Source organism: Quercus lobata, chromosome 4 (assembly GCF_001633185.2).
Source record: "Quercus lobata isolate SW786 chromosome 4, ValleyOak3.0 Primary Assembly, whole genome shotgun sequence".
NCBI classification, from domain to species: domain Eukaryota; kingdom Viridiplantae; phylum Streptophyta; class Magnoliopsida; order Fagales; family Fagaceae; genus Quercus; species Quercus lobata.
Window position 1 is genome coordinate 71,103,535 of NC_044907.1, and position 27,621 is coordinate 71,131,155.

Consider the following 27,621-nt stretch of genomic DNA (forward strand, 5'->3'; position numbering starts at 1 on the left):
TCATATATTGAAGAGTTTAGAGGTTCTGAAGCAGTAGAAGGTTTTTACTGTAAGTTCATCTACAGAGATTGTAGAGTTTAGGGACAAAGATTTTGTACTAGATCTGAAATTTCTCTTTATTATTGTGGATTTCTTTTTGGAAGGTTTCCCTCCAAGTTTTTTACTGTGAAACTAGTTTGTTTCATTAATTTTCCTGGGTTATCATATCTTGTCTTATTTACTTTTCCGCTGCGCATGATATTGATGTTAGTTTGTTTGAACAAGGTTATTCATAATAAATTTAATTAACAACTTGGGTTTAAAACTTGTTAATTCTATCAATCAGGGTCTAAATTTCCCAACATCTTTAATCTTCTTTTATGTAATCTCCAATTGTATCTAAGCACACTCTATAATCTGGTCCTATCCGTTTGTTGTTTTTAAGATTGAGCTGTTCTACATAATAATAATAATAATAATAATAATAATAATAAAAGACTTTCATAGTTGATGCTGTGATCATATTGACAGTGATGTAAGCATTTTTTTATTTTTTTTAACTTTCATAGTTCATGCTGTGATCATATTGATAGCGATGTAAGCATGTAGCCTCAATCTGTTTGCTTGTATTAAGATTATATTAGTCAAATAAATTCTTTGTGATTTATAGACCAACTAATCGCAGACCCATGTAATGCGTAAAAATATATAATTCTTATCTATAATTTATTCTTTAAATTTTATTGTAGATAATTTGTTCTCCTTAGAAATTTAACAATTTTTAAAAGTAATTACTATCTCTCTATTTTTACAAATATATAACTTTATTATTTTTGGTGTTTTTGACTTATATATATATATATATAAAGTAGTCCATATTCTTCTAACTATTTATGCATTATATATTCTTAATTTCTTTCGATACAACTAAAATTTTTAAGTTCAAGATTTATCACATAATTACAATTGATATTACTCCAATAATTGATAGGCACATTCAAATATATAGTCACGTAGATTATGTTTTGATATAAACTCAAATTCTTAGTTTCAAACTAAGTATTAAGAGGGAGATAGAGGACTTGTGATGGGAAACTCAAAAAACACAACACTAAAAAGTATCAACCCAAAGTAGAGATATTAAAATATATAAAAATTCATCAACCTAAAGTAGAGTTATAAAAAAGAATGAAAAATTGAGAGAGAGCGAGCACATAATCACATTTTTCAAGAGAGAATATGAAAAAGAATAGCAAATTTATATAATAAAAGATGATGTGAAGAATATTTAAAATGAAAGGTATAGTTGTAAACACTAAATTATCTAAGTCATTTTATGTAATAGAATAACATTACATCATTATATACTAAATACTTATAATAATTTGGATTACATCTAACAATCAAAGAAAAAAAAAAAACAAAAAATATAGTTCAACATAAAAGTTCATCAACTTAAATTAGAGATGCAAGATTAAATTAAAAATACACCAAACGAAGAAACACACACACATATAGAGGGAGAGAAAGAATAATCACCTTCTGTGGAAAAAATATGGATTGAGCTAAGAGTTTATATGGATTGACCTCTCTCTAATGAAACCTAACACCTTTGATGGACCTCCAACACATGCTGGCTCTCATAGTCTCACCACATTGGTGATGTTCAGATCAGTTTTGTTCATGTGTTCTTCTCAACTGCTGCAATCCTAGCTTAGAAAATTGAAGTTTGAAAGCTGTAAAAATTCCAAGGTGGAAGAACAAGTTGTGCAGCTTGCACTTGAGATAAGAAAAAAAGAAGAGAGTAGTAACACTTGAGTTAAATCATAGAGTTGAAAAGATGGGAAAGTGTTAAACTCTGCCAAGAATACGAAGAAACGTGAGGATGGTTCATTGTTGAATTCAATCAATGGGTTTTAATTTCCGGAGGAGGAGACAAGAAAGAAAGAAATAGAATAGGAGAATGGTTGAATTATCAATGAGTTGGATTTAATGTGGAAACGTTAGCCAATGGTGGGCGAAGAAGAGTCTAAAATCCATATGCAAAACATTTCAACTTTCATTGAAATGGACGAAATGAAACAAAGTAGACCGAATGGACCAAATTAGACCAAAATGATAGAAATGGACCGAACGAACTGAAGTGAACCGAATTGACAAGATGAACCGAATTAGTCTGAAATCCAATGGTGGGCGAAGAAGAGTCTAAAATCCATATGCAAAACATTTCAACTTTAATCAAAATGAACCGAATGAAACAAAGTAGACTGAATGGACCAAATTGGACCAAAATGATAGAAATGGACCGAACGAACTGAAGTAAACCGAATTGACAAGATGAACCGAAGTAGTCTGAAATCCTACACTAGTGTGACTCTCCAAGGAAAAAGCATTTTATATCAAATGATACCATATCATTCGTATCAAAATCCAATAAACGAAAAGCATGCATACAAAAATAAATATCCACTAAAAATAAATATCTTTCACGTATTATATTTTGATATTGCTGACATTGTATCAATTGATAGTAAATACATTTTCTTCAACAAAAACGTACCAACAATAAATAATACATTTCAGCTTTTAAATATTATATAAATATAGATAATAATAGTAATAATTTTATATTGTACTCTAGCCCCGTCAATCAAATAAATTCTTTATGATTTAAGTACTATGGGAAATTGGGGGTTCAATTGTCTCTCCATTTACCTTGAAGTAGAAATGTACCATTTCTTAGTTTAGAATCTTTTTTTTTTAATATTATTCTTATTTCAGATTTAATTTTTATAAATATCTTAAGATATAAGTGGTGACATGGCATCTAAATTTCCAATCAACCTAGTTCCAGAATATTGGTAAATACTTATCAAAAAAAAAAAAGAATATTGGTAAATAATAAATAAAAAGAAAGAAAGAAAACGGCGTCGTTTCGTTTCCTTTAAGTCTTTGTTTCTTTATGTTCTCTCTCTTTCCAGCAAACCTCTCCAAAAAAAAAAAAAAACAATGTAATGGGTTTTTTTTTTTTCCTCACAAAGGTTTTTTTGGGTTTCCAGCAAAAAAATCTCTCCAGCTCCCTGTCATTGAATAACCTTTTTTTTTTCTTTCCCTGATTTTGTTTGCAGCTCTATATTCATTTAAATGGAGAAGACAGTTCAACCTTCCAATAAGGTATAAATGAAATCTTTCAAAGAACTTTCCTTTTTCAAGTGTTTCATTATAATGTAGAAGTTGTAAACTTTATAGGGATTCTTAGGCTCAGTGACCCCTTTTAATCTGTCCACTCTAGTGTGGTATATTAGTTTGAACAAACTGTAATTCTAAAATTGAACCCATTAGCTGAGCATTTGCTTTATTGAAATTTTCTGGTTGAGTTGAACCCATTAGCTGATTATTTGCTTTATTGAAATTTAAGTTGAACCCATTAGCTGAGTATTTGCTTTATTGAAACTTTCTTGTGTGAGTTGAACCCATTTGCTGATTATTTGCTTTATTAAAATTTAAGTTGAACCCATTAGCTTAGTATTTGCTTTATTGAAATTTTCTTGTGTGTATTTTGTGTTTGAAATGTTTAAGTGCAAGAGGAACCATGTGGGTTTGGAGGATAGGATAAGTCGGTTCCCAGACGAAATACTAGTCTCTATTCTGTCTTTCTTGACTTTTGAAGAAGCAGTCAGAACTAGTGTTCTTTCGCACCGATGGAAACATCTGTGGCCATTCTTCACTGGTAGTTTGGACTTTGATGATCCGGATACAATGTGGGACATTGCGGACGAAAAGAAACAATTGAAAGTCGAAAGGAATAATTTTGCGAAAAGGGTGAACCGTATTCTAAAATTACATCAAGGCTCAAATATAGACGAGTTCAGAGTATGTTTTGAGTTTAATAGATATTCTAAACATCGCATTGATGGATGGATTGACTTTGCAATGTCAAAGAGAGTTAAGAGGCTTGAATTGGACTTTACACCAACATGGGTATGCAAGAGTCAAATGCGTTATACATTTCCACATGAACGGTTTACAAAACTTGAAAGTTCTGTTGGAGTATCTTGCATCGAGTCCCTGATGTCCCTCACTCTAATGAATGTACGTGTAACTGGCAAGCTTCTTGAGCACTTGCTATCCAATTGTCCCTTGCTTGAAAGATTACATGTCTCTGATTCTGATGATCTAGTGACTTTGAAGGTTTGTGGTTCATCACTGCGGTTGAAGTACTTACACATAATACATTGTTTAGAATTTAAAAGTATTGAGATTTTTGCACCAAATCTTGAGTCTTTGGGCCTCGTTGGTAGACAAACCGAGATGCATGTTAATCATGCACCTTGTCTGCTAGATGTACGTATAGGGGGAAGCAAACCTGTGAATTTTGCAATTTGCCCTCTTTCAAGCTACCTTCTCAGCTACAGAGTTTGATACTTCACATTTGCATTTATCCAATTGTAAGTACTTTAACATACTTTTTCAATCTCTTGCATTTATGTTTATATGGTTTTACAAAATGTTCTCTCATTTCTCGATTGTTTAATTCAGGAAAAATTGGAATTCTTGAAATTTCAACCATTAACCAATCTTAGAAACCTCAAATGGAGAGTTACTGCATCTGATGGAGAGAGCCTTGTCTATTTAATATCAATGGTAGAAGCAGCACCTTTCTTACAGAAATTTACTTTGGAGGTGACCACTCTTACTTCATAGCTTGCCACTTGAGCATAGTTATAACTTTCATTCTTTAATTTAGGTGATGCCATTTGCATATTTGGCTTATGGTTTTCCATCTTTTTTTATCCATTGAAAAGATATCTCTTGAATTTGACTTGTCATTTGCCATGAGCATTTATATTATTTTTATGAGTTGTATTAGAATCATCATCTTCACCCTTCAAGGTTTAGCAATTTCTTCCATAAGTGAATTTTCAACTTTTCTACAGCCCCCTAACCTTGCTCTGACATTCTCTCTAATGGTTCCAAATATGGCTTATGTAATTTTCCCTTCATGTAATTTGATAATCATTATTTGTAGTTTGATTGTGATATATAAAACAAGGAAAACATTAGTGAAAGCTTAATCTCCTAATACATGCATGTAGAGCAGCAAGTTGATGTGTTTTTAGTGAAACTTTATAATTAAATGAAACCTAGAAATGATTTTGTATCAGTGGTGATCAGTCTAGTAATGTCACTAGTTCTATTGAATTTTTGGAGTTATTATTATTATTATTATTCTAAGTTATCTCTTTGTATCCAGTGTCCAATGTCATCATTGTGCCTAATTTAATTATCAATATACCTTTTTTAGAGTTTTTTCTTTTTTCTAATTTGTACAACTTAATTTCTTTTGTTTTCTAGCATGATTAAAACGCATAAAGCTGTTACTTCTATATTTACAAGCCTCAAAAATTGAGTTGTGAAGCATTCTAGGCTTGCTTAAAGCCCAAAGCACCAAAGGGAAAGTGCTTCTTAAGTGCTTGTTTGGTTATGCGGTTTCTAGCTGCACTTTTTCAAACTGTAACTTTTGAACTTTTTTTTTTTTAGATATAGTTTTTTAAAACAATCCCATTTTCAGAAAGCTCGGGGGAAATTTTTTTAGCAAACTGGCTTACTAGTGAGCCTACATATTAAGTGCACCTAATGCAAATTGGCTTGCTTTTTTCTGACATTGCAAGGCATAAATCAATTCCTAAACATATATGCTCAATTTAGCAAGTGGTTAAAACCTAAAGGCTATAACACTACCCAAAACCCACAAACCTGTTGTCTAAAAGTCACTAAATAGGTGATATTTTATTTCTGGGTATACTTTAAATTATTCATGTCTTTTGTTTTTATTATTGCTATCATGGTTGTGAATCAAACCCAGGGAATGTATTAGTTTATTATTTTTTAAATTATGATGCAGAAGTATTAAATTTTGAAGTTACCTATATATAGGATATGAAACTCTTAACCATCAAGTTTTGTGAAATTGTATTTTGATGTAATCTTTTGAGATAGTTGATTTGAAATATTAGAATTTTTTATTTTTTTTTATACATCAAAAAAAGCTTACATGAGTTAGCACACATGTAAGCTTCATAATGTGCTACCTAACACAATTTGAAGGAATTCCTCCAAACTGGGTTGCAGAAACTTTGTACTTTGTCTATTCAGATTTTTTATACTTTTTTGATGCATTATGAGTCTTATGAGTTATGACTCCTAAAATCAGGGTTAAGCCTCCTATTTTCTTACAAGACTTCTGAGTCAATGTTGACTGACTTTTTACTTGGCTTGACTTGTATCTTTATTTTACTTAGTAAAAGTTTGAGTTTTGAATCACTCACTTCTCTCTCTCTCTCTCTCTCTCTCATGCGCTGACACACACAAACTTGGGAACTATACTAAAATGTTGTGTTGCACATGCAAAACCCTTGTAATATATGAGATGTAGCAATTCATAGTGAGTGGAGAAAGGTGGGGTGGGGTAGGTCTTAGTTCAAATATTATCTTCATTATTTTATGTTAGTTCAACTCAATTAAGGTGGATTCACAATTAGTTTGATGTATTTTATGTGAACCATTTTATCACTTCCAAAATGACATACGGAGTGTACTTGTTGCAGCAAGTCATTGTTTCTCGTGCTGTAATCATATAGCTAACTTTTTTAATCGGGATCAAGAAGCATACTTGCCTAAAGTTCTTTACCAGTAAATTTGGTTTATAATAGTTAGTTTATCTTGCAACTTATCATGCACAATATGATTCTTATTTTCTTTTCCTTAATTGCAGTTGTTATGGAGTAAACCCCTGATAGAAAGAGAATTTAGGAAGGTGATGAAATATCCAAATGAGCACCTCAAGGAGGTGGAAATAATGGGGTTTGTGGGGCGTGCAATAGACATGGAGCTTACCGTTTACTTACTTGAAAGTGCCATCAAACTTGAGAAGATTGTTATTAATCCTCGATCTCCAGCTCTTGTGGGAACCCCTTGGGAGTTTGAGACGACTGAGAAAAATGAAGGAGCTATAGAATGTGCCAACCAACTCAAGAAAAATCTACCTCAAGGAGCTGAATTACTTGTACTTTAATCATTGTCATTAATATTAGCTTAAGTGGTGTTGTTTGCTAGGTACCAGTTGATATATATAGAGAGAGAGACTACAAATTAATTGTTAAAATGTGATGATTGTCTTTTTACTGTTATCATTGTAAGTACTTAATGATGGGCAATATGAATTGCAATAGCTAATGCTGACAATCTCCATTTTAATTTAACATTTCGTTTTTTATTTTTTATTTTATTTTTTACTTGGAACTGTTATTTAACCTTTCAAATTGAAGTCAGTTACTGATTTAGATTTTATACATTTAGCTTGTAATATAGCAAAACGATTAATAGACCATCTATGATCTCTATATTATATATATCACTGAGAAACATATAAAATTATCAGATGATGAAAATTTGGGGCCCCACTGAAGGCGTAGTCTATTGGGAAAGCCGGGAATAACAACAACAATAATTGTTGTGTGATTAAGCGAGGGCTTGAATTGATTGGCAAAGAGAAGGGGGCAGAATTGGAGCAGAGGTGGAGATGGCTCTTATTTGGTAATTAACTCGAGAAATGGGACAAAGTTGATCCTATATGTGCAGCGAGTTGTTCTAAGAATACAACAACTGAAGTGTCGGTTCATCATAGGTCAAAATAGAACAATAAAATACTAAACCGGGACCCATCACAACTTTGGCAAAAATGTTGTAGCATTTTGTTATGTACCTAGACTTTCTCATATATGACTACAAGGTAATTACTCATACTTGTTACCTATTTACTCTTGTTTGTGGCAATTTGAAAAAGTGGCTCCTTCTTTATAGCTAGTTTGACATGGTGTTAATTTTTCATGAATTGATGGTGTGGAGTTTGCTAGGTAAAATTTTCTTTTTGAAAACTTATCTTACTAGAATTTATTTCAAAAATTTGATAGTGTACGGCATGTCATGTCATTTTAAATAACATAAATGACATGACATTAAATACACCTTTAGATTTATAATATTTAATCAGAACCATGAAATGAATCCATTAAAATAGAAGATGATCCTAATCTGGTCCAATCACTAGAAATATGTACATTATCATGGACATCCGAGCCTCTCTTCCAAGCTTTGTTAATGGGCTGCCCAGAAAATTCCTATTAATGCAAACTTCATAACCCCTGACTTTGCAAGTAGGCTTGTTAACACCTCTTGGTTCTTTTTGCTGACTCCTAGTGGTGTGTTCTTCTCTTTTACATTCGCTTGCCAAAAACAAAATGTCAATTTTGCAAGTAGGAGTAACTTGAACTGTGTCAACAGCCTGGTTCTCATTCCTGACTCCTAAGGACTCTGACAATCCTTTGAAGGCTATATGCTTCTCACTTTCATCTTAGGTGTGTAAGCCATATTTTCAACTAAAACCCTTCATTCACTAATGAGACATTGCAAAGCAGAAGGAGAACTCTACTATTATTGCAGCTTGGCAGCATGTTTCTCTTCTAGGCAACAAAATACACAGTAATTTGCTTCATGCAATTAATGGATTACTCATGACCTGAGCAGTAGAGCACCAGAGACAAGGACAATAAACTGTTACAAACTCAATGTTACATCCCACAGAAAAGCTGAAATTTTTTTGACCTGGACAAAGAAACAGAAACAAGGACAACAGCGACAGCAACAACAACAACAAAAAGGCAACTGCCAGCACTATGAGATTAGAAGACAATTTCTATACTAATACTAATACTGATTATTGATGGTTGATGCACCTTGTTGCTGAGACGTTGCAAACTTTTATAATCATAATTGAGTAATCAAGGTCAACAAAAGCAAGGCAAAATGTGAAACCTATGAATGAGAAGTTATACATACAAGTCCTCTATTCAGGGCATTGCAGCCACTGCTTATGATGTAGGTGAGCAAAATCAGCCTAATTGGGGATTCAAAGCGGTTAGTGGTTAGTGGCAGTGGTGATCATTAAGATTCTAACCAAAATTATTGTAGGATATAATTGAAACATAGGATATTAATAGGGCTAGAATAAACCAGATTGGAGAAAGGGAAAGCCGGACATATTTTATAAGAGGAAAAGATGATTTAAACTCAATTGCAAAGTTGCAAGACTTGACTAGTCCTTTTCCTATAAGCATAGCCGCTATCTGGTCAGTCATAGTCGAAATTTCTAAAGCCTTCATTCATGCAGAAGGCATGACAAAGCCTCCATATTCTTTCCAGATGCATAGACAGCTAAAAGACAGGCCACCAATAGAGATCACTTCATAAGCAGTAAAGAGTTCTCAACTCCTGAATAGTTCCCAATATTCTCTCATATGCAACTTTCAACAGAACCAACAATAGCACTCCCACCAAAGAAAGAACTAGTCAGCCTTGTTTTCACTGTTTATAAGATCCAATACCCAACAAATCCCAGATAAAGCATTGAAAAACTCTATGTACAACTTCATTAACTCAACTTTTGACCAAACAATTAATGTGCAAATCGCATCACCTAAATTAAAGAATGAAAATAACAACTACACTCAAACAAAATAACAACAGCAAAGCAGTAGACAAAACAATAAGGCAGTAACCAAAACAAAATTAAAAAAAAAAAGGCAATCCAAAAATATTAACAACCATAGCCAACAAGTCAAAAGCTAAAAATCTATCACTGCCTACTCAATATCAAGATCAGTAGTCTAACATCCATAGTTTACTTAAAATAGCTAAGATATCTCCAGATCATTGAACATTAGTATTACAAGCTAAAGTAATTACAAAAGAGCTTCCATTTCCAAACTCCAAGTGAAAGTTGCTCCAATATTTTCCACCTACAGCACCAAGGAGGAAAAATCAATAATAAACAAGCCATTTAACAGAAGTCAAATTTCTAAGATCTAAAAGACAAAGTACTAAAACTCAACGAATAATAAATGAGTCATATAAAACCATACAAAAAAACTAAAATCAGAATTTTAAGCCACCTAACCAAACCACTATGAGAATTATCAACACAAGCACCACATTAGACATGACAAACTTTTAATGGTTAAATGTGCCGAAAACATGAAATGGCATCAACTTAATCCAAGGTCTATATATCCGTAAAGACAACATGAATGATGTTGTTAGAATTATGTGATCAAATGATTAAATCCATTATCTAAGATAATCAGTAATTTAACATGGTATCAAAGTAAGAAGTCTAAAATTCGATCCTTATCACCTCTATTCTATCTCCTATTTAAAAAACCACGTGTTGGGTCTCACCCATTAAAAAGGAGTTTTGAGTCCGCGCATGAGAGGGAGAGTTAAAATTACATGGTTAAATGATCAATTCCACCGTCTAAACCAGAATCCATAATTAACATATAGCTCACTATTCTAAGTAGAGAATCCCAAGGATCCACAATAACATTTTACATCTCTATCTTAAACAAGGCACATAAGCATATGAACAAGTACACCATTTTATATAGAAACACAACACCAAGAACAGTTACACATTGGTCTCCATAACAATATTGCCATTGGGAAAAACTCAGTTACTTAAAAACCCAACAAAATGACAACATTTATATCACAGTATTAACTTCAAAACCATACCCTTTTTTTTTTTTTTTTTCAGTTACTGAGTTTGAGCATGTAGGCTTTAGCGACCTCCAATAATTCTCTCCTCTCAGCCATGGAAAGACCCTGGTGGAGGAGCTCCACAGAACCCTTAAATTCGTACTCCTCATGGAGCTTTGAGAGTGCCTTAGCTTCCTGCATGTAGGTAATAGGCAAAACAAGTTCAAGCTTCAATGTCTCTGCCATCTCAGCAGCTGCAGCTTCAGCTTGCGCCGTTTTGGCTTCTTGATCCATAAGTTCCTGATGAATAGCCCCAAAATCTGCCAAGAACGCACTGTGGAGCTTCACTTCCTCTGGATTCTCCATTTCCTTTGGATTTTCCGCCATTTGTAAGTAGGAAGAGAAAATGGTGCCTCTTCGTTTTTTTAAGGAGTTTCTACTTTCTAGTGCGTCTAATCGAAAACACCTAGTCGTTTGACGTTCGGTCCACTTCGGTCTATTTTTTCTAATTCGGTTCACTTCATTCTTATTCGGTCCATTCTTTTCAATTCGGTCCATTTTGTCTCAAATCAGTCCATTTCAGTGCATTTGGATCCTATTCGGTCCGTTTCAGTGCATTTCATTCATATATTTGGGTTGAAATTACATATTTTAAATCTAAATTTATTAAAAAATTTATATAGATCTCAAACTCGTTTCAAATTCTACTAAATTTTAGCAAATTAATATCAAATTTGCTCCACATATTTAATGAATCCAAACTCATTTCAAACTCATCTATTTATTTATTTTATATTACTTAAAAATAGACAACTTAACATTACTTAGAGCACTAGCATAAGGATTTCTAAAAAAAAAAGAAATCTATTTTGACAAATTAAAAAGTTATTTTATTTATTTTAACACATCATTTTATGAGTCTTTTGACTGAATATTGCAGAAAATGGAGTTTATTTGGGATATAGGTACTGTTCAAAGTTATTTGGCAAATTGAGGAAAGAGATTGAATTTCGGCAATGGTGTTGCCGAAATTCTAACAAAAAGTTTGATAGAGGAAACACAAGTGAAGTGATGGGAGGATTTGAATTTCGAAAATCCCGTTGCCGAAATTCTTGCTGCCTAGCTGCTAGTTGAAGTGCCCGCATGAGGAGTGGAGGAAACTAATTGTGGCAACCAAGTTGCTGAAAATAGGAAGGGGAAAAAAAACAGAGAGAGAAACCAATTGTGGCAACCAAGTTTTCGAAATTCTAGTCGAGTGAGGAGAGAGAAAATAAGAATTGTGGCAACCAAATTGCCGAAAATGGGAAAAGAGAGAGAGTGAGAGAGAGAGAGAGAGAGAGAGAGAGAGAGAGAGAACCAATTGTGGCAACCAAGTTGCCGAAGTTGTGGGGAAAAAAGTTAAAAGTAATTTAGGCAATGAAATTGCCGAAAATGAGGGGGGGAAAAAAGGATGATTTAGGCTAAAAATAGAAGGGGAAAAAAATTGTGGCAATGGAATTGCCTAAATGGGAGGGAAAAAAAAATAGCAGCAATTGATTTATGACAATGTTGTTGCCGAAAAAAAAAAGGTGGCAATTGATTTGTGGCAATGGAGTTGCCGAAAATTGGAGAGAGAAAAATTCCCTGGATTCTTATTCTAAAAAGTACCCATTTTCTTATTCTATTAGTGTGTCAGTAGATATTTTGACTGAAGCAGTTTGGTTTGTGTTTATGTGATGTTCTTTCATTTTGAATGGTAAAAGTATTTTTTGCATGATTTGCCCTATGAAACAAATAATAAATCTAGATTCAAAGTACGTTGATTCTTATTCTAAAAAAATGTACATAGATTCTTACAATATGAAATGAAAGAAAAAAAAATGATTGATGTGCACGCTGAAACAAAAAAAAAAAAAAAAAAGTACATAGATTCTTATAAAAGGAAAAAAATGATTGATGTGCACGTTGTAAACAAAAAAAAAAAAACAAAGAAAGTACATAGATTCTTACAATATGAAATGGAAGAAAAAAAATGATTGATGTGCACACTGTAAACAAAAAAAAAATTTTTGAGATTTTTGCAGAGATTCTTTGTAGTGAATATATGTTTATAGTTAAATAATTTATTTGTATCACAGTGTCCCATCTTGGTTTGTGTTGTGTTGTATTTGATCAATTGCATATCTAATTATATAGTTTAAAATCTAAGAATTTAACTTATATGAAACTTGCATCCTATTTAAGCAGCACTAATGTTACTGAAGTTTCCACGGTTATTATTTTCTACTCTTTTTCCCCTAAAAATTCCATCAACCTTCTTCTTCATTCTTATTCCCCTTAGAGCATTCACATCAGCTCATCTAAAAGATTCTGTCTATTTTACACCAAAAACCTACTTTATCTATTTTACACCATCACTTTTACAAAACACCCACATCAGTTCATCTATTCTATCACCTCTCTTATTTAAATAATCAATTTTCTCAATTATTTTATTTTTTCTCTCACCAAACCCATTTTACCCGTTTTTATACTCTCTCTCTCTCTCTCTCTACCATATTTTCTGATTTCTTGCTCTCTCTCTTCTATCTCTCCATACCCACTCTCTCCCTCTCAGTCTATCTCTCTATACTCATCTCTCTCCCTCTCGGTCACAAACCAATCCACATCATCTCGGTCACAAGCACCGATCCACAGCTCCGATCACAAGCATCGATCCACAGCAGCACCAATCCACAGCTCCGATCAACTCCGATCATAAGCATCGATCCACAATTGCACCGATCCACAACTCCGATCCACAGCTGCACTGATCCATAGCTCCGATCACAAGCACCGATCCACAGCTCAGTTCTCCCTAGCTCCGATCCACAAGCACCGATCTCCCTAGCTCCGATCAGGCCCCGATTAGGCAAGACCCATACCCACGAGCTCCGATCAAGCGAGACCCACGAGCTCCGATCATTCCAATAAGCACCGATCTGTCTCTTTTTTGTTTTTCCTTTTGGGTTTGTTTGTGTGTGGGTGTGTTTATGTATCTCTTTTTTTTTAGCAAGTGTATCTTTGTGTTGATTTTTCTGTGAGGATGTGTTTGTGTGCATCTGAGGAAAAGAAGATGAGGAGTTGAGGTCGTTGTGCACGGAGAAGAGAGAGAAAAATTGGTGCGAACGAAAATTAATAAAAAACTAAATACACATGCTACAGTGCCTATGTAAATTTACACGGGTACTGTAGCTCGTTGAAAATTTTAGATGATTATACACGATTTTAAATGGACTGATGTAGTGTGTTTTTTGGTTCAAAATGTGTAAAAGTGGCCAAAATGTGTATTTTACACATTTATACAAGAGCTGATGTGAATGCTCTTATAATTCTACCAACCATTTTCAATTCATGCATGCCATACATTCTACAAACAACTATAAGGAACAACACTTGCAAATATCTATCCATTCTTTATCTCTTACAATGTGAGTTACATCTCTTAAGTAGTTACTTTTCTTTTTATAATACTCATGTTGATATGTTTTAGGGACATAACTAAGCATGAAAATCATTTTTTGTTAAATTATTTGTTCATGCAAATCTTGTTTTTGTATTATGTGTTTTGCAACATGAACTGATTTGTATAATATGTTTTAAATTATTTGTCCATGAATTCTTGCCTAAAATTTCATATAGTAAAAATATATTTCAAGATTGACATAAATTTTCCTTAAAGAAATACTTACTTTGTTAGCCTATAAAATACACATATGCTATAAGAACCCCCCCCCCCCCCCCAAAAAAAAGGTTAGTATATGCTTATAAACCTTAATATCTAAATTTTAGGTATAATAATAATAAGAAAATTGTATGATATTAGAAATATTTATGTATTATCGCATGGATGCATGAGAACATTATATAATTTGTCTTGTTTTAGAAGAAGTAAAATGAAGAGCTACATAAAATAATTAACGTAACCATAACAGATCCTTCTAAATGTTTATGCTATGCTAAGTTACTTAAGAAAAGGGAAACAAAAAATAATTTTAACTACTATGATGGATAGTAATAAATTATCAGTGAACCAATCCTCTTTAATATAATTCTCTCAACTCTAGCTATTTAAACATTGAATATTTTTAATGGATTACTTTCCTTTATTGCATTTTAATGGTTATGTAGTGTTAATATATTAATACTATTGTTATGTTTTAGTGTAGATGGCAGAAAAGTTGTTCATTTTTCTGAACCATTTCGGTAGAATAATTAAACATGGCGAAAATGGGATTTATTACGACATGTCACCTCCTTCTATGCTTCCATTAAGCCAGGGTGTTACATTTGAAGATCTATGTGATAAAGTAGCATCCACGCTTCATATAAACAGAGAAGGTTCAAAACTTACTATTTGGTATAGATTTCCTTTTCAATGTTATCCACATCCTGTGATTTACCTACAAGTTTTGGTAAAAGATGATAATGGTGTCAATGCAATATTCGATATGTTAGGCTGCCAATATGGATTTGTAGGTGCAAAGTTGCATGTGGGTGTAGAGCCCATAAGAAGCCACCGAGATGTTTTTCCCATTCGATATGCCAACAAAGGACCGAGTGCATCGTTTAGTTATTCACATGGTAGGCACTTTCATGATCCATATGCCACTCACACTGGTCATTATTCTGAAAATGCAGTTCATTCCCCAATCAACATTGGTGGTACTGACTATCATGCTCCATATACCCATGTTGCAACTAAGGACCAACATGTTCCTTATCGACCAATGAACACCGGTGATGCTGACTATGATTATCCAACTGAGCATGTTGCATAAGAGACTACTTGTTTTGAGTTTGAAGCTCAGTAAGACCAAACCACCACTCAGAGAGCTACTAATGATCCCAATGATACACACCGCATAGCTGTTACTACTGAAAATGCAGTTCATATATTATCAGAAAGGATGCGGGCCATGGATAGTGATGACCAACTTGATAACAATGAGGTCCTTAATGATGTTGGAGATGAACAGGAGCCTCTCAATGAACCTAATCATGAAATTAGTCCAACAATGGAATTCCATCAACCTTCATCACTAAGCTTTTCACAGAACACGTGGGATAATATGATTGATCCAACCCCACCTTTTGAAAAGCCCACTTAAAGTATTTGGGAATGTTGGTCTGTAAGGTGCAAACATTGTTCTTAACATCTTCGAGCATGCTTTTGGGCTACACATGGGTTGTTTGAGGTTAGGAAATACAATGGTCCACACACATGTACAGAGTCCATGCTCACACAAGATCACGAGCAATTAGACACCCATGTTATTGAGAAAGAGTTGAGGGATGTTGTCAAAAATGATCCAACTATAATGATTTCTTCGCTTCAACAGACTCTTTACAATAAATACCAATACTGGCCTTCTTATTTTAAGGTGTGGGAGGCGAAAGAAAAGGCAATTGGTAAAGCATTTGGTGATTGGGACAAATCTTACCAATTATTGCCAAAATGGTTGAAAGCTTTGACTGATTCAAACCCGGGCAGCAAGGTTATTTGAAGAACAATACCTACTACTATGCCAGGCTATGCGATATTTGAGAGAGTGTTCTGAGCTTTTGGTCCATCAATTGAAGGTTTTCAACATTGTAAGCAAGTGGTAGGCGGGTAACATGGTATAGTATACATTGATGCAAATATGAGGTGATACACTCGCCTAACTGCTGGGAGGGGGGGGGGGGTTGCAAACGGTTGGGGTAACACTCGTAAGGTGGGAATCTAAAATTTTTTTTAAAAAAATGTACAATGTTATATTGCTAATGTTGAAATTATTTGCATGTAAATTGAATAATTGTAGATATTATTAAGACATTAATAAATTTTGATCTCGCAACATACATTGCCTTCCATTGCATCATTAGAGATGTGATATTGTTATTGGGTTAGCAGAGACGGATCGAATGGCCCAAGCTCCATTGCAAATATATCCTACATTAAATGCTACAATGAGTTAAACCATGCAACATCCATTACCTCTATATTAGTAGGAAATTGTCTATAAATCAAACTAAATTAACCATTTTTTTTGGACTAAGATAACCTCTATGAATATCTTCTAAAAAAAATATAATCCTAAATAAAAACAAAAGAACAATAATAAAAAAATAATAAAATTAATATACAGTGACTACTACAGTTTTTTATGCTAAATATTAAATATAACTTACAATGCTTATAGTTCATAATAAAATTGAAAGAAACTCATATAATAATAATAACAATAAATAATATTAAATAATTTCAAAATTGACAAAATGCATACATAAATTTAATTAGAGTCGAGATGCTTACCACAATCATGATACCAACTAAAAGAGTGAGAATTATAGAATGATACTTGCAACAACAACAACAACAACAACCAAAAAAAAAAAAAAACCACAATCAGATAATAATAAATAAACACAAAATAACAACAATATTGAAAAGTTTATGTGAATCAGTTTGGCCCTTAAAAGAGTTCAAGATATTGTATTTATAATGATATTGACAAGATTCTTGAGATTTGCTATACAAGGCAATATTTTGCAATGAGTGAAAATAAAGTATTCCTAACATAAAAGCATAATCTTTTTTTTTTTTTTTTTTTTGAGAAGCACCTAAGTCATAGGCTGATTATAAGTTATCAACTACAAAATAATCAAATTTTGTATGGTGACTACTACAATTTATTATGGTAAATTTCAAATATAACTAAAAATGCTTGTAGTCCTAACCATAAAAAATTCATTAATCTAAAATTTGAATAACAACAACAACAACAATAATCACAATCATAATCATAGTCATAATATTTTACAATGTATTAGCTTCTAATATTTACAACGCATATATTTATACAATAATAAATCTATTAATTTCTAGAGCGGTAAGTTAATAAGCAAACTCATATTAACCTAAAACTTGTAGTCCTTAAATGTGCACACTGAAGTAAAGCAAAAGAGTACTATAGCATTGAACAATCGGAGGGAAGTGAAGCAATATGAAAAACAAAGGAGATGCAATGTTTTAGTGATGATGCCTGCCTTTTTATAACGAGGAGAGGAATGAAAAGACAAAAAAGAATCCATCACATAGATTCATATTAGTAGAGTAGGTTTTATAGGGTTCATTGGAAATGATCAAAGAATATATTCCGAAGTACATGGAGAATAGAATCAGGAGTAAAAGGTGAGGTGATTGACCCTTTTTTTATTATTATTATTATCCAGACAATTCTCTCTCTCTCTCCTCCAATTTTCGGCAACTCCATTGCCATAATATTTTTTTTCCCACAAATCAATTGCTACAATTTTTTTTCTTTAATTTTCAGCAACTTCATTACCTAAATTACTATTAAATTTTTGCCACAATTCTTTTTTTTTTCTTTCCTTTTTTCCTTCCATTTCAGCAACTTGGTTGCCACAATTGGTTTCTCTTTTTTTTTTCTCCCATTTTTGGCAACTTGGTTGCCACAATTCTTATGTTCTCTCTCCTCACTCCCCTAGAATTTCGGCAACTTGGTTGCCACAATTGGTTTCACTCTCTTTTTTTTTTTTCCTCCCATTTTCGGCAACTTGGTTGCCACAATTCTTATTTTCTCTCTCCTCACTCCCCTAGAATTTTGGCAACTTGGTTGCCACAATTGGTTTCCTTTCAGCCACTCCTCATGCGGGCACTTCACCTAGCAACGGGGTAGCAAATTCGGACAGCAAGAATTTCGGCAACAGGATTACCGAAATTCAAATCCTCCCATCACATCAAGAGAGAGAAAAGTGTTAATAAAAAATTGCTAAAATAAAAATAGCACATTTGGCCGTACAATGCTATTGTTATAAATTTACTCTTGACAAATGTCAAATTTATTTGACATTTGACACATCTCATGAGCTATGATTTTTGGTGTTTTGTGTGCCAAATGCTAAAAATTTTGCATTTGGTTTAAATATTACTAATGCTCTAAAGTACTATTACATCACATTCAAACCTTAGAGCCACTGTATTTAGTCTTTAAGCATGGCAAATATCGAGTAATATTAATCTATAAATATTTATCGAACATTCTATGATTATGTCTACTACTTATATTAGCATTTGTAATATTTAAACCATTTAATAATAATAAGGCAAAAATGCAAAACTCACTCTCTAAGTTTCACCGGAATTCATTTTAGGGTTTCAACTTTACTTTTATTCAATTAAGTTCTCTAAGTTTCAAATATATTCAATTTATGTATTCCATCAATTGTTGTTGGATAATTGTTGGTAGTGAACATTATTTATACGGTTTTTTAAATTTAAAAATATGATAAAATAATAAAATATTTTTCTAAAAAAAACATATATAAGAAAAAATAAAAATAAAAAATTGCCTTCAGCTGTTACACAGATTCAAGAACATTGATTCACTATTTTTCAATTCAATTCAATGGGCTCCAACATCACTGTTTTAAGGTCAGTTTGAGTCAAGCCCAACTGTTGAAGGATTAATCCAAGGCTCAAACCCCTACCCTAATACAAATACTTCAAGCTTAAACATCTTAGCCCAATGCGGTTAGATCTCCATTAGCCCCACAAACAATTGAGTCAACAAACCAATATTCTAACCCTTTGTTTACCTAGAGACATCCCTAGCTAGATCATCATCAAGCCCACCATTTAACTTGACCCATAGCCTATTCCCTAATCCTCATAACACTTTGGATCCAAACCCATTTCCTAGTCCACCATATAATCCATACCCAAATATATGAGATATCCACTCTTAAAATCTACCAAGCATAATCTATGATTGAATTGCCTTATGGAAACTATTGTTACCATCCAAATCCAACTGAGGAAGACATCCACTTCATATCCAACCTCCTAATAACAAAGACCCACAAATCATGGTTATTGCTCTCATACTATTTCTGAAAAGCATGAGGAGGAAGTCAACCCTATTCCTTGCAATCTCTATATGACATTGGAAAGAAGCTAACAGAAAGAATGGAGAACATGGAACATGTAACGACCCCGCCCCAACTGTGTAAATATTGTCCGCTTTGGGGCTCATACCCTTCACGGTTTTGTTCTTTCCCAGGTTGCGCTGGGGAAAAGGCCTCTACACATTGAAGGGAAATCATTCCTTATAAACACATTCTCATGTGCTTCCCTAGGCGATGTGGGATTCCATGGAATGTAAGACCCCACTTTTGGGTCACTACAATCCACCCCCCTTACGGGCACACGCGTCCATGGAATCCCACATCGCCTAGGGAAGCACATGAGAATGTGTTTATAAGGAATGATTTCCCTTCAATGTGTAGAGGCCTTTTCCCCAGCGCAACCTGGGGAAGAACAAAACCGTGAAGGGTATGGGCCCCAAAGCGGACAATATTTACACAGTTGGGGCGGGGTCGTTACAGATGGTATCAGAGCCATGCCCTAGCCGGAAGTGTGGGCCCCACACGCGAGGACGCGTGTGCCCGTAAGGGGGGTGGATTGTAGTGACCCAAAAGTGGGGTCTTACATTCCATGGAATCCCACATCGCCTAGGGAAGCACATGAGAATGTGTTTATAAGGAATGATTTCCCTTCAATGTGTAGAGGCCTTTTCCCCAGCGCAACCTGGGAAAGAACAAAACCGTGAAGGGTATGGGCCCCAAAGTGGACAATATCTACACAGTTGGGGCGGGGTCGTTACAGATGGTATCAGAGCCATGCCCTAGCCGGAAGTGTGGGCCCCACACGCGAGGACGCGTGTGCCCGTAAGGGGGGTGGATTGTAGTGACCCAAGAAAGGGGGTCTTGCATTCCATGGAATCCCACATCGCCTAGGGAAGCACATGGGAATGTGTTTATAAGGAATGATCTCCCTTCAATGTGTAGAGGCCTTTTCCCCAACGCAACCTGGGGAAGAACAAAACCATAAAGGGTATGGGCCCCAAAGTGGACAATATCTACACAGTTGGGGCGGGGTCGTTACAAATGGTATCAGGCCATGCCCTAGCCGGAAGTGTGGGCCCCACATGCGAGGACGCGTGTGCCCGTAAGGGGGGTGAATTGTAGTGACACAAAAGGGGGTCTTGCAATCCATGGAATCCCACATCGCCTAGGGAAGCACATGGAGATGTGCTTATAAGGAGTGACCTTCCTTCAATGTGTAGAGGCATTTTCCCCCACTGCTATGTGCTTTGGGGGAGAACAAAACCGTGAGGGATATGGCCCCCAAAGCGGACAATATCTACACAGTTGGGGCGAGGTCGTTACAGAATTGTGATACCCCAATTTGATTGATTGTGTGATGTGTGGAGGTGTGTGATGAGTCCCACATCGGGTATTTACTAGGTAGATCTGGGCTTTATTAACAACTACAAGGAGCCTCATTTGTGACTAGTCCTTTTGAAGTATAGCGCAGATGTGGCTAGCGCTTTTCCTTGGGTCGTTACAGAACAAATGGTGAAAATGCCCAAAGATTTAATAAGGATTTAGACCAACAAAGTCTATCCCTATTCTCAAATGCTTGTGTGCTCCAAACTCCAACGTTCAAAATACATTTTCTGTGTAAGTATGATGGAAGGGATTGTCAAACAACCCATTTGAAGATGTATGAGAGCTCTTCAGCTACTAGGGGCCAATGAAGAGTTGCTAGGCAATATCACCATAATATTGAGGTTAGTATTACTCAAAGGGGCCTAGAGACTACTAAACCACATACGAAGGAGACCTTTTCAGCTTTCATTAGTAGATGGAGAGCAAAGGCTGCCCAAATGACTATAAGACCTAATGAAGAAGAACAAATTCCGATGATTGTAAATAATCTTCTACCCAATTATCCAGCATATATTTGCCCATTACTTTGCCTCACTCTAAAGCATTACTCGCAGTTAGCACACAAGTGGAGGATGTTATTAGCAATGATATACTTTATAATGAAGAAGCTCTTAAATTCTAAAGGTTCCAACAAGAAGTCTCCTGAAGTATTCAACATCAACAAATTACCACAACCATATGAGATCATTTTATCTAGTTCACCGAGGATTTCCATGAGCTTTATATGCCTCCAAGAAAGGTCTTTTAGAAACTTAAGGGTTAAGACTTGAAAATGTGGACTGAATTGACCGAAGTTGACTGAATTGACAAAATGGGATATAATTGGGTCGATTTGGACCAAAGATCAAATTAGACTATAGTGGACCGAATGGACCAAATTGGACCTAAATGGACCGAAATGCTACCTTGATGTCACTTAATAAGAGCATAACAACAATAAATGTCACGTTTCAACTTTTAGATATTATATAGATAATTCTTAAAAACCTACCTCTCAATTGTATGAAATCTGGTACAACAAGCCTTTATATGTGACCCAAATATATAATGTTTAGTAAAACACAATTGACATCAAATAAAGCTCAAGAAAAAACTAATTTCTCGATCAATCAAGAGTCAATCAAGATTATAGAATCTTCTTCTATCTTATTATTTTGAGATGCTATTCTAGATCAATCGAGAGTGTGTCAAGCCTCGATCAAAGGTTAGGTGAGATTACAAAAACTGCCTTCTCTTAAGCTGAATCTTGGACACTTAATCTTGTACTTGTGATTCGACATTACAATGCAAACAGTATTTTCCCATCATGGAATTTGCCATTACTAAAACCTAACATTGACTTTGGAAGATTTGTGGACAGGAAATTAGGAATACATCTATATAGAGCTTGCTAAGCAATATTGCTAGAATACAAAGGTTACAATATTACTCAAAGGGACCTAAACACTACCGAACAAGATACACATGAGACATTTTTAGCTTTCATTGGTAGATGAAGGGCAGACTACCCAAATGACTTTAAGAACTAGTGAAAAAGAACAAATTCAGATGATTATAAAGAACCTTCTTATCACAATCATCTATTTTCCCATTATTGTCCAAAATAAATATAAAAATAAAAAATTAATAGAGGTGGGCATGCAAGTGGAGGATTCCATCAACAGTGTTACGCTTAAAAATTAAGAAGCTCCTAAATCCAAAAGGTTGCAAACTAGTGGTTCCAATAGCAAGTTCCTTGAAGTTTCCAATATCAACAAACCACCGACATATAAGAGCACTTATAATCTAGCTCACGGAGAAGATCCTAGTTTTCTGTGTATCTCTCTTTAGCTTTTGAGCATCATGTACATATTAAAGTTGTCTGAATTCATAAGTTGGGGTTTTTGTGTTCTTTTGATGCAGGACCATGGTTTTGTATGATATATTTCCTAATTTCGAAAAATGCCCAAGAGCTTTCCAGCTCCATGCAACTCAATTCTTTGTTTTGTACATTTTGACCTTCAATCAATCAGTTAACTTCCAATTAAATTTTTGGCAGCCTTTTAGATCTTCGTTCTGTGCATTGTTGGTACTGTTGGAAATTTACTGAAGACTTCTTTCCAATGAAATCAAGTTTGCATGATTTGAACTGCTATGCTATTAAGGATAAGGTTGACAACCCAAATGATAGTGCCGTGTAGCTGTGAATATGTGGCTGTGTAAATTCAAATTGAAACCAGAACCGTGTAGCAGCTGTAGTGAGATAATTCAGTTCTTGATTTGAATTGTAACAAAGTATTAGATTGAGATATGATAAGATAGGATAGGGTAGAGTTATTTATATTTTGAACTTCCTTTGTATTTGAATTTGTATAGTGTATAACTCTATAAATGATAAGTTCCAAATCAGATTGGATTGGGTTTTGCAAAATCATATCAGATAGCTATTGTCTTTACATGGTATCAGAGCAGTAGCAGCAAGTGTATCAACTAGTGCTATAAATTGGTGAAAATAATAAGCAATTGAGGAATTGCCTTTCTTTATAGTGTCGAGCTAATAGTGGATTTGCATTGTTCGAGTCCTTGACTGAGAGGTAAACATTCTCTCTAAGGCTTGCCACACATCCCTTGATGTGTTGAAGTTGACCACATGAGCCAAAATACGCTCAAAGAGGGAGGATATCATGGCACTAAGAATCATCTGGTCTTGTAAATACCAGTGACCAAAGTCCAGATTTTCACGCTACGCCATCTGCTTCAGATCTCCCTTCTCTTAGTCGGCTCTCTGCCTCCCCACATCCAGATTTGCCTTCTCATCCAATGACTACTCGCTCCAAAAATCACATCTCCAAGCCTAAGTCCTTCACTGATGGGACTATGAGATATCCTCTGCCTCATGCTCTTCTTGTAGATGATGTTGATGTGGCTTTCTCTGCTGAACCAACTTGCTACACCTCGGCAATGAAGGACCCTAAATGGCGTGTTGCAATGAATCTCGAGTTTGATGCATTACTCAAGAATCAGGCTTGGGATCTTGTTCCTTCTTATCTTGCTCAGAATATAATTGGATGCAAGTGGGTGTTCTGGATTAAGAGGCATGCCGATGGCTCAATTGAAAGATACAAATTCCGTCTCGTTGCTAAGGGCTTCCATCAAGTTCCTGGTATCGATTATGGTGAGACTTTTAGCCCTGTGATCATACCCACTATTGTACACACCGTCTTGTCACTTGCTGTGTCTAAAGGATGGGTTTTACGTCAATTTGATGTTCAAAATGCTTTTTAACATGGCCATTTGTATGAGGATGTTTACATTTCTCAACCTCCGAGGTTTTCTCATCCTCAATTCCCTGATCATGTCTGCAAATTGAAAAAGGCACTCTATAGGTTAAAGCAATCTCCTCGGGCGTGGTTTTCTGGCCTCATTTCTTGATTACTTGCATTGGGTTTTTGTGGTTCACGGTCTGATTCATCTCTGTTTATTTATCATAGTGCCGCTGTCACTATTTATTTTCTAATATATGTGGATGATTTAATTGTTACTGCATCTCAACCTTCGGTCATTGATGATATGCTTCATCACTTGCAACTTGATTTTGCCATAAAAGATTTGGGCAATTTGAATTTCTTTCTTGGTGTTGAAGTCTTGCCTAATTCTACTAGATTGTTGATATCTCAGAAACGCTACATTCTGGACCTTTTGAGCAAAATAAGGATGCTAGAAGCAAAGCCCCTTAGTTCTCCAATGGCCTCCTCCACTAATCTCTTTGCCTTTGAAGGGGATCCTCTCCCTAATGCTACCTTGTACAAAAGCACTATTGGAGCCTTGCAATATTTGTCTCTCACTCGCCTTGACATTAATTTTACTGTCAACAAACTTTCTAAGTTTATGCATCGTCCAACTACCATTCACTGGCACGCTGTTAAGCGACTTCTGCGTTACCTCAAGCAAACCATTCACTTTGGTTTATAGTTGAAGCGGTCAAAAACTCACTCTCTTCAAGTTTTCTCTGACGCAGATTGGGCTGAACGCCACGATGATCAACATTCAACTGGGGGCGCTTTTGTATATTTCTTAGTGACAATCTAATTTCTTTGGGCTGTAGAAAACAAATGACCGTTGCTCAATCTAGTACAGAGGCGGAATATAAAGCACTTGCTAATGCTGCTGCAGAAACTAAGTGGCTGTGTGCTCTTCTTTTTGAGCTTGGCGCCCCTGTTACCTGTCACTTGTTTTCCAGTGTTATGGTGTGACAACATTGGTGCAACTTATTTGTCATCAAATCCAGTTTTCCATGCTCGTACCAAGCATGTTGAGATTGATTTCCATTTTGTTCGAGATATGGTTGTTGATGGTTCTCTTGTGGTTCGTTTTCTGTCTAGCAAAGATCAGTTAGCTGATGTCTTTACAAAGCCTCTTTCTTCATCTCGATCTGCTCTGCTTCAGAACAATCTCAACGTCCTTCCAACACAGTTGAGCTTGTGGGGGAGTGTTGAGGATAAGGTTGACAGCCCATATGATAGTACCGTGTAGCTGTTAATATGTGGCTGTGTAAATTCAAATTGAAACCAGAACCGTGTAGCAGCTGTAGTGAGATAATTCAGTTCTTGATTTGAATTGTAACAGAGTATTAGATTGAGATATGATAAGATAGGATAGGATAGAGTTATTTATATTTTGAACTTCCTTTGTATTTGAATTTGTATAGTTGTATAACTCTATAAATGATAAGTACCAAATCAAATTGGATTGGGTTTTGCAAAATCATATCAGATAGCTGTTGTCTTTACATGTGCTAATGGCTTTCAGAAGCAGGCAATCTTCCCACTTTCAGCCATTTGGATCGTGACCTTCCCAATCCCGGTTTTGCTAAAATTAGGCGTCTATGGAAAGCTTGCAATGTCAATTTTTTTGACCATCTATTTTGTTTCTTTTGGAATCCTATTTGATTAGTTACAAGCACATGGAAGTGGTACCTTAAACCATTTTCAAGAAAAAAATCCCACTCTCCACTTCTTTGTGAGTTCAAGCATCTATTGTGAAATTTCATAACCGATCCCTCAAATCAAAGCTTGTGCAATACTCTTCCCAACGTCTTCTCATTTGCCCAAATCCAACAACGTTTGACCCTAATTTGACCATGGTCAAACTAGGGTCGAACTTACCTAACACTAGTTTAAAATGATGAGATATTGGCTAAATTAACCACTTGTTTTTAAGATATCTTGCTTGATTTAAAGCTAATTTTGATGCATGAATAATCAAAATATATGAAATTTCACCCTTTGCAAGATAAACTCATATTTACTTTGACCAGATGGTCTAGTGTTTAAATAAACCAGATCAAAGTTAATATTTTTTAGTACTTTCATGAAATTTTGTGATTTCATATCTAACAAGTGTGAAATTTTTTGGCTAACTTGACCTCAAGAGTCTTATAATTTAACTGATGCCTCCAAATATTTCAAATAAAACGTCTAGGTTTCAAATCCTTATCAAAGTGTTTGTCCAACTTGATTTCTACCAACTTTGAGTACCACCAAAGGTAAAACAATAATTTTTGAGGTACTAATGTTGCATTTGAATCAATAATTAAAGGAATAATTAAAGGACAAAATATATTGTCGAGTCTGTCTACTCTAAATTACATTCATTTTGACTGGCATTAGCTTTTCTCTTAAAGGTGCTATTGGCCAATTGCCGCATAAGACTATGAAGGGAAAAAAAAAAAAAAAAGATTTTATGAGGGATAATGCTCATATATGTATATGCTGATGTACTTGACTTCTCAAAATTCCCTTAAATACTGTTAACAAAATGATGCTTCACCCTCCTCTCCATCACATGTTTAATTTGATTGATAGTGAAGCAGCTGAGATAAAGCATACAATCAATGGCAATAATTATTACCACAACTAAAACTGTGTTTTCATGTCAAATATAGACCAGGCTTGTGTAACTCTTCCCTCACTAAGACACTGTCCTTTTGTTGTCTTGAAACCGATGTCACTTGGACCCTTCTCTGTTCCTCTCTATTAAGACTCTCACTCTTTTTCTTTTTTTCTTTTTCTTTTTCTTTTTTTTTTTTTTGTGTGTGTGTCTAAATTCCGACATCAGTACTATAATCCATACCCCTTGATCAGACATGAATGTTTTCCTTCCTCATGGTACAAAATATGAATTTCATTGTATCTTTTCTCATCATACTTCCAGTCTCCCTTCCTCATTCAGACTTTGCCTTGAGAAAACTTGAAGGTAATCTCTCTCTCTCTCTCTCTCCGAAGGAACTGACGAGCTCTTTGCTGATGACACCAATCCCGACCCTCAGAGTGACGGAGATGCTGATCAGGTTGAGCAAGAAAAATCCGTTGAGGTCGCCACCCGTCATCTTGAGAGGGATCAAGTTGTGGAGGAGAGGAATGAAGGGACCCCTACTGCTTAGTTGTAGTTTTTCTTTTAACTTGTAAATTATTTACTTTTGTTCACTTTCAAGAATTGTATTTCTTCCGTTGGCTCTTAATGTAAGACATTTGCCTTTTTGTGGGCTTCTATTTATTATCTCTATTTATCCGTCGCTTATGTCTGTTTATTCGCATAGTGCTTTCCGTTACCAATTTCTGAACCATGACTCTATCCGTTCATGTGTGGATGTGTGATTTCAAATCAATCCAGGGAGCGGATCCGTCCATCTTATGGACTTGCTAATTTTAAATCACCTTCAAGGATGAACCTGTCCTTTAATGGACTTGT

At 34.9% G+C, this 27,621-nt stretch overlaps 2 protein-coding genes across 4 annotated transcripts; one reads left to right on the plus strand and one right to left on the minus strand.

Annotated features, from left to right (window-relative positions):
- Positions 1-2,989: 2,989 nt before the first annotated feature.
- LOC115983954 (F-box/LRR-repeat protein 25-like) lies at positions 2,990-7,241 on the plus strand. 2 transcript variants are annotated; one of them, XR_004090316.1, is made up of 4 exons: positions 2,990-3,153; positions 3,559-4,427; positions 4,519-4,662; positions 6,755-7,241. XR_004090316.1 is itself a non-coding variant. In XM_031106813.1 (2 exons), the coding sequence occupies exons 1-2, from the start codon at positions 3,124-3,126 to the stop codon at positions 4,399-4,401; spliced, it is 873 nt and encodes a 290-aa protein (XP_030962673.1). In that variant the 5' UTR covers positions 2,990-3,123; the 3' UTR covers positions 4,402-4,428. The 2 variants fall into 2 exon arrangements, 1 of the variants encoding a protein (XP_030962673.1); XM_031106813.1 differs by lacking the exons at positions 4,519-4,662; positions 6,755-7,241 and having other exon boundaries at positions 3,559-4,428.
- Positions 7,242-9,658: 2,417 nt separating this feature from the next.
- On the minus strand, positions 9,659-11,003 carry LOC115987763. 2 transcript variants are annotated; one of them, XM_031111361.1, is made up of 2 exons: positions 10,638-11,003; positions 9,659-9,836 (listed from the first exon to the last, which is right to left on the minus strand). In XM_031111361.1, the coding sequence occupies exons 1-2, from the start codon at positions 10,960-10,962 to the stop codon at positions 9,748-9,750; spliced, it is 414 nt and encodes a 137-aa protein (XP_030967221.1). In that variant the 5' UTR covers positions 10,963-11,003; the 3' UTR covers positions 9,659-9,747. The 2 variants fall into 2 exon arrangements, with proteins under 2 accessions (XP_030967221.1, XP_030967222.1); XM_031111362.1 differs by having other exon boundaries at positions 10,612-11,003.
- Between the last annotated feature and the right edge of the window lie 16,618 nt (positions 11,004-27,621).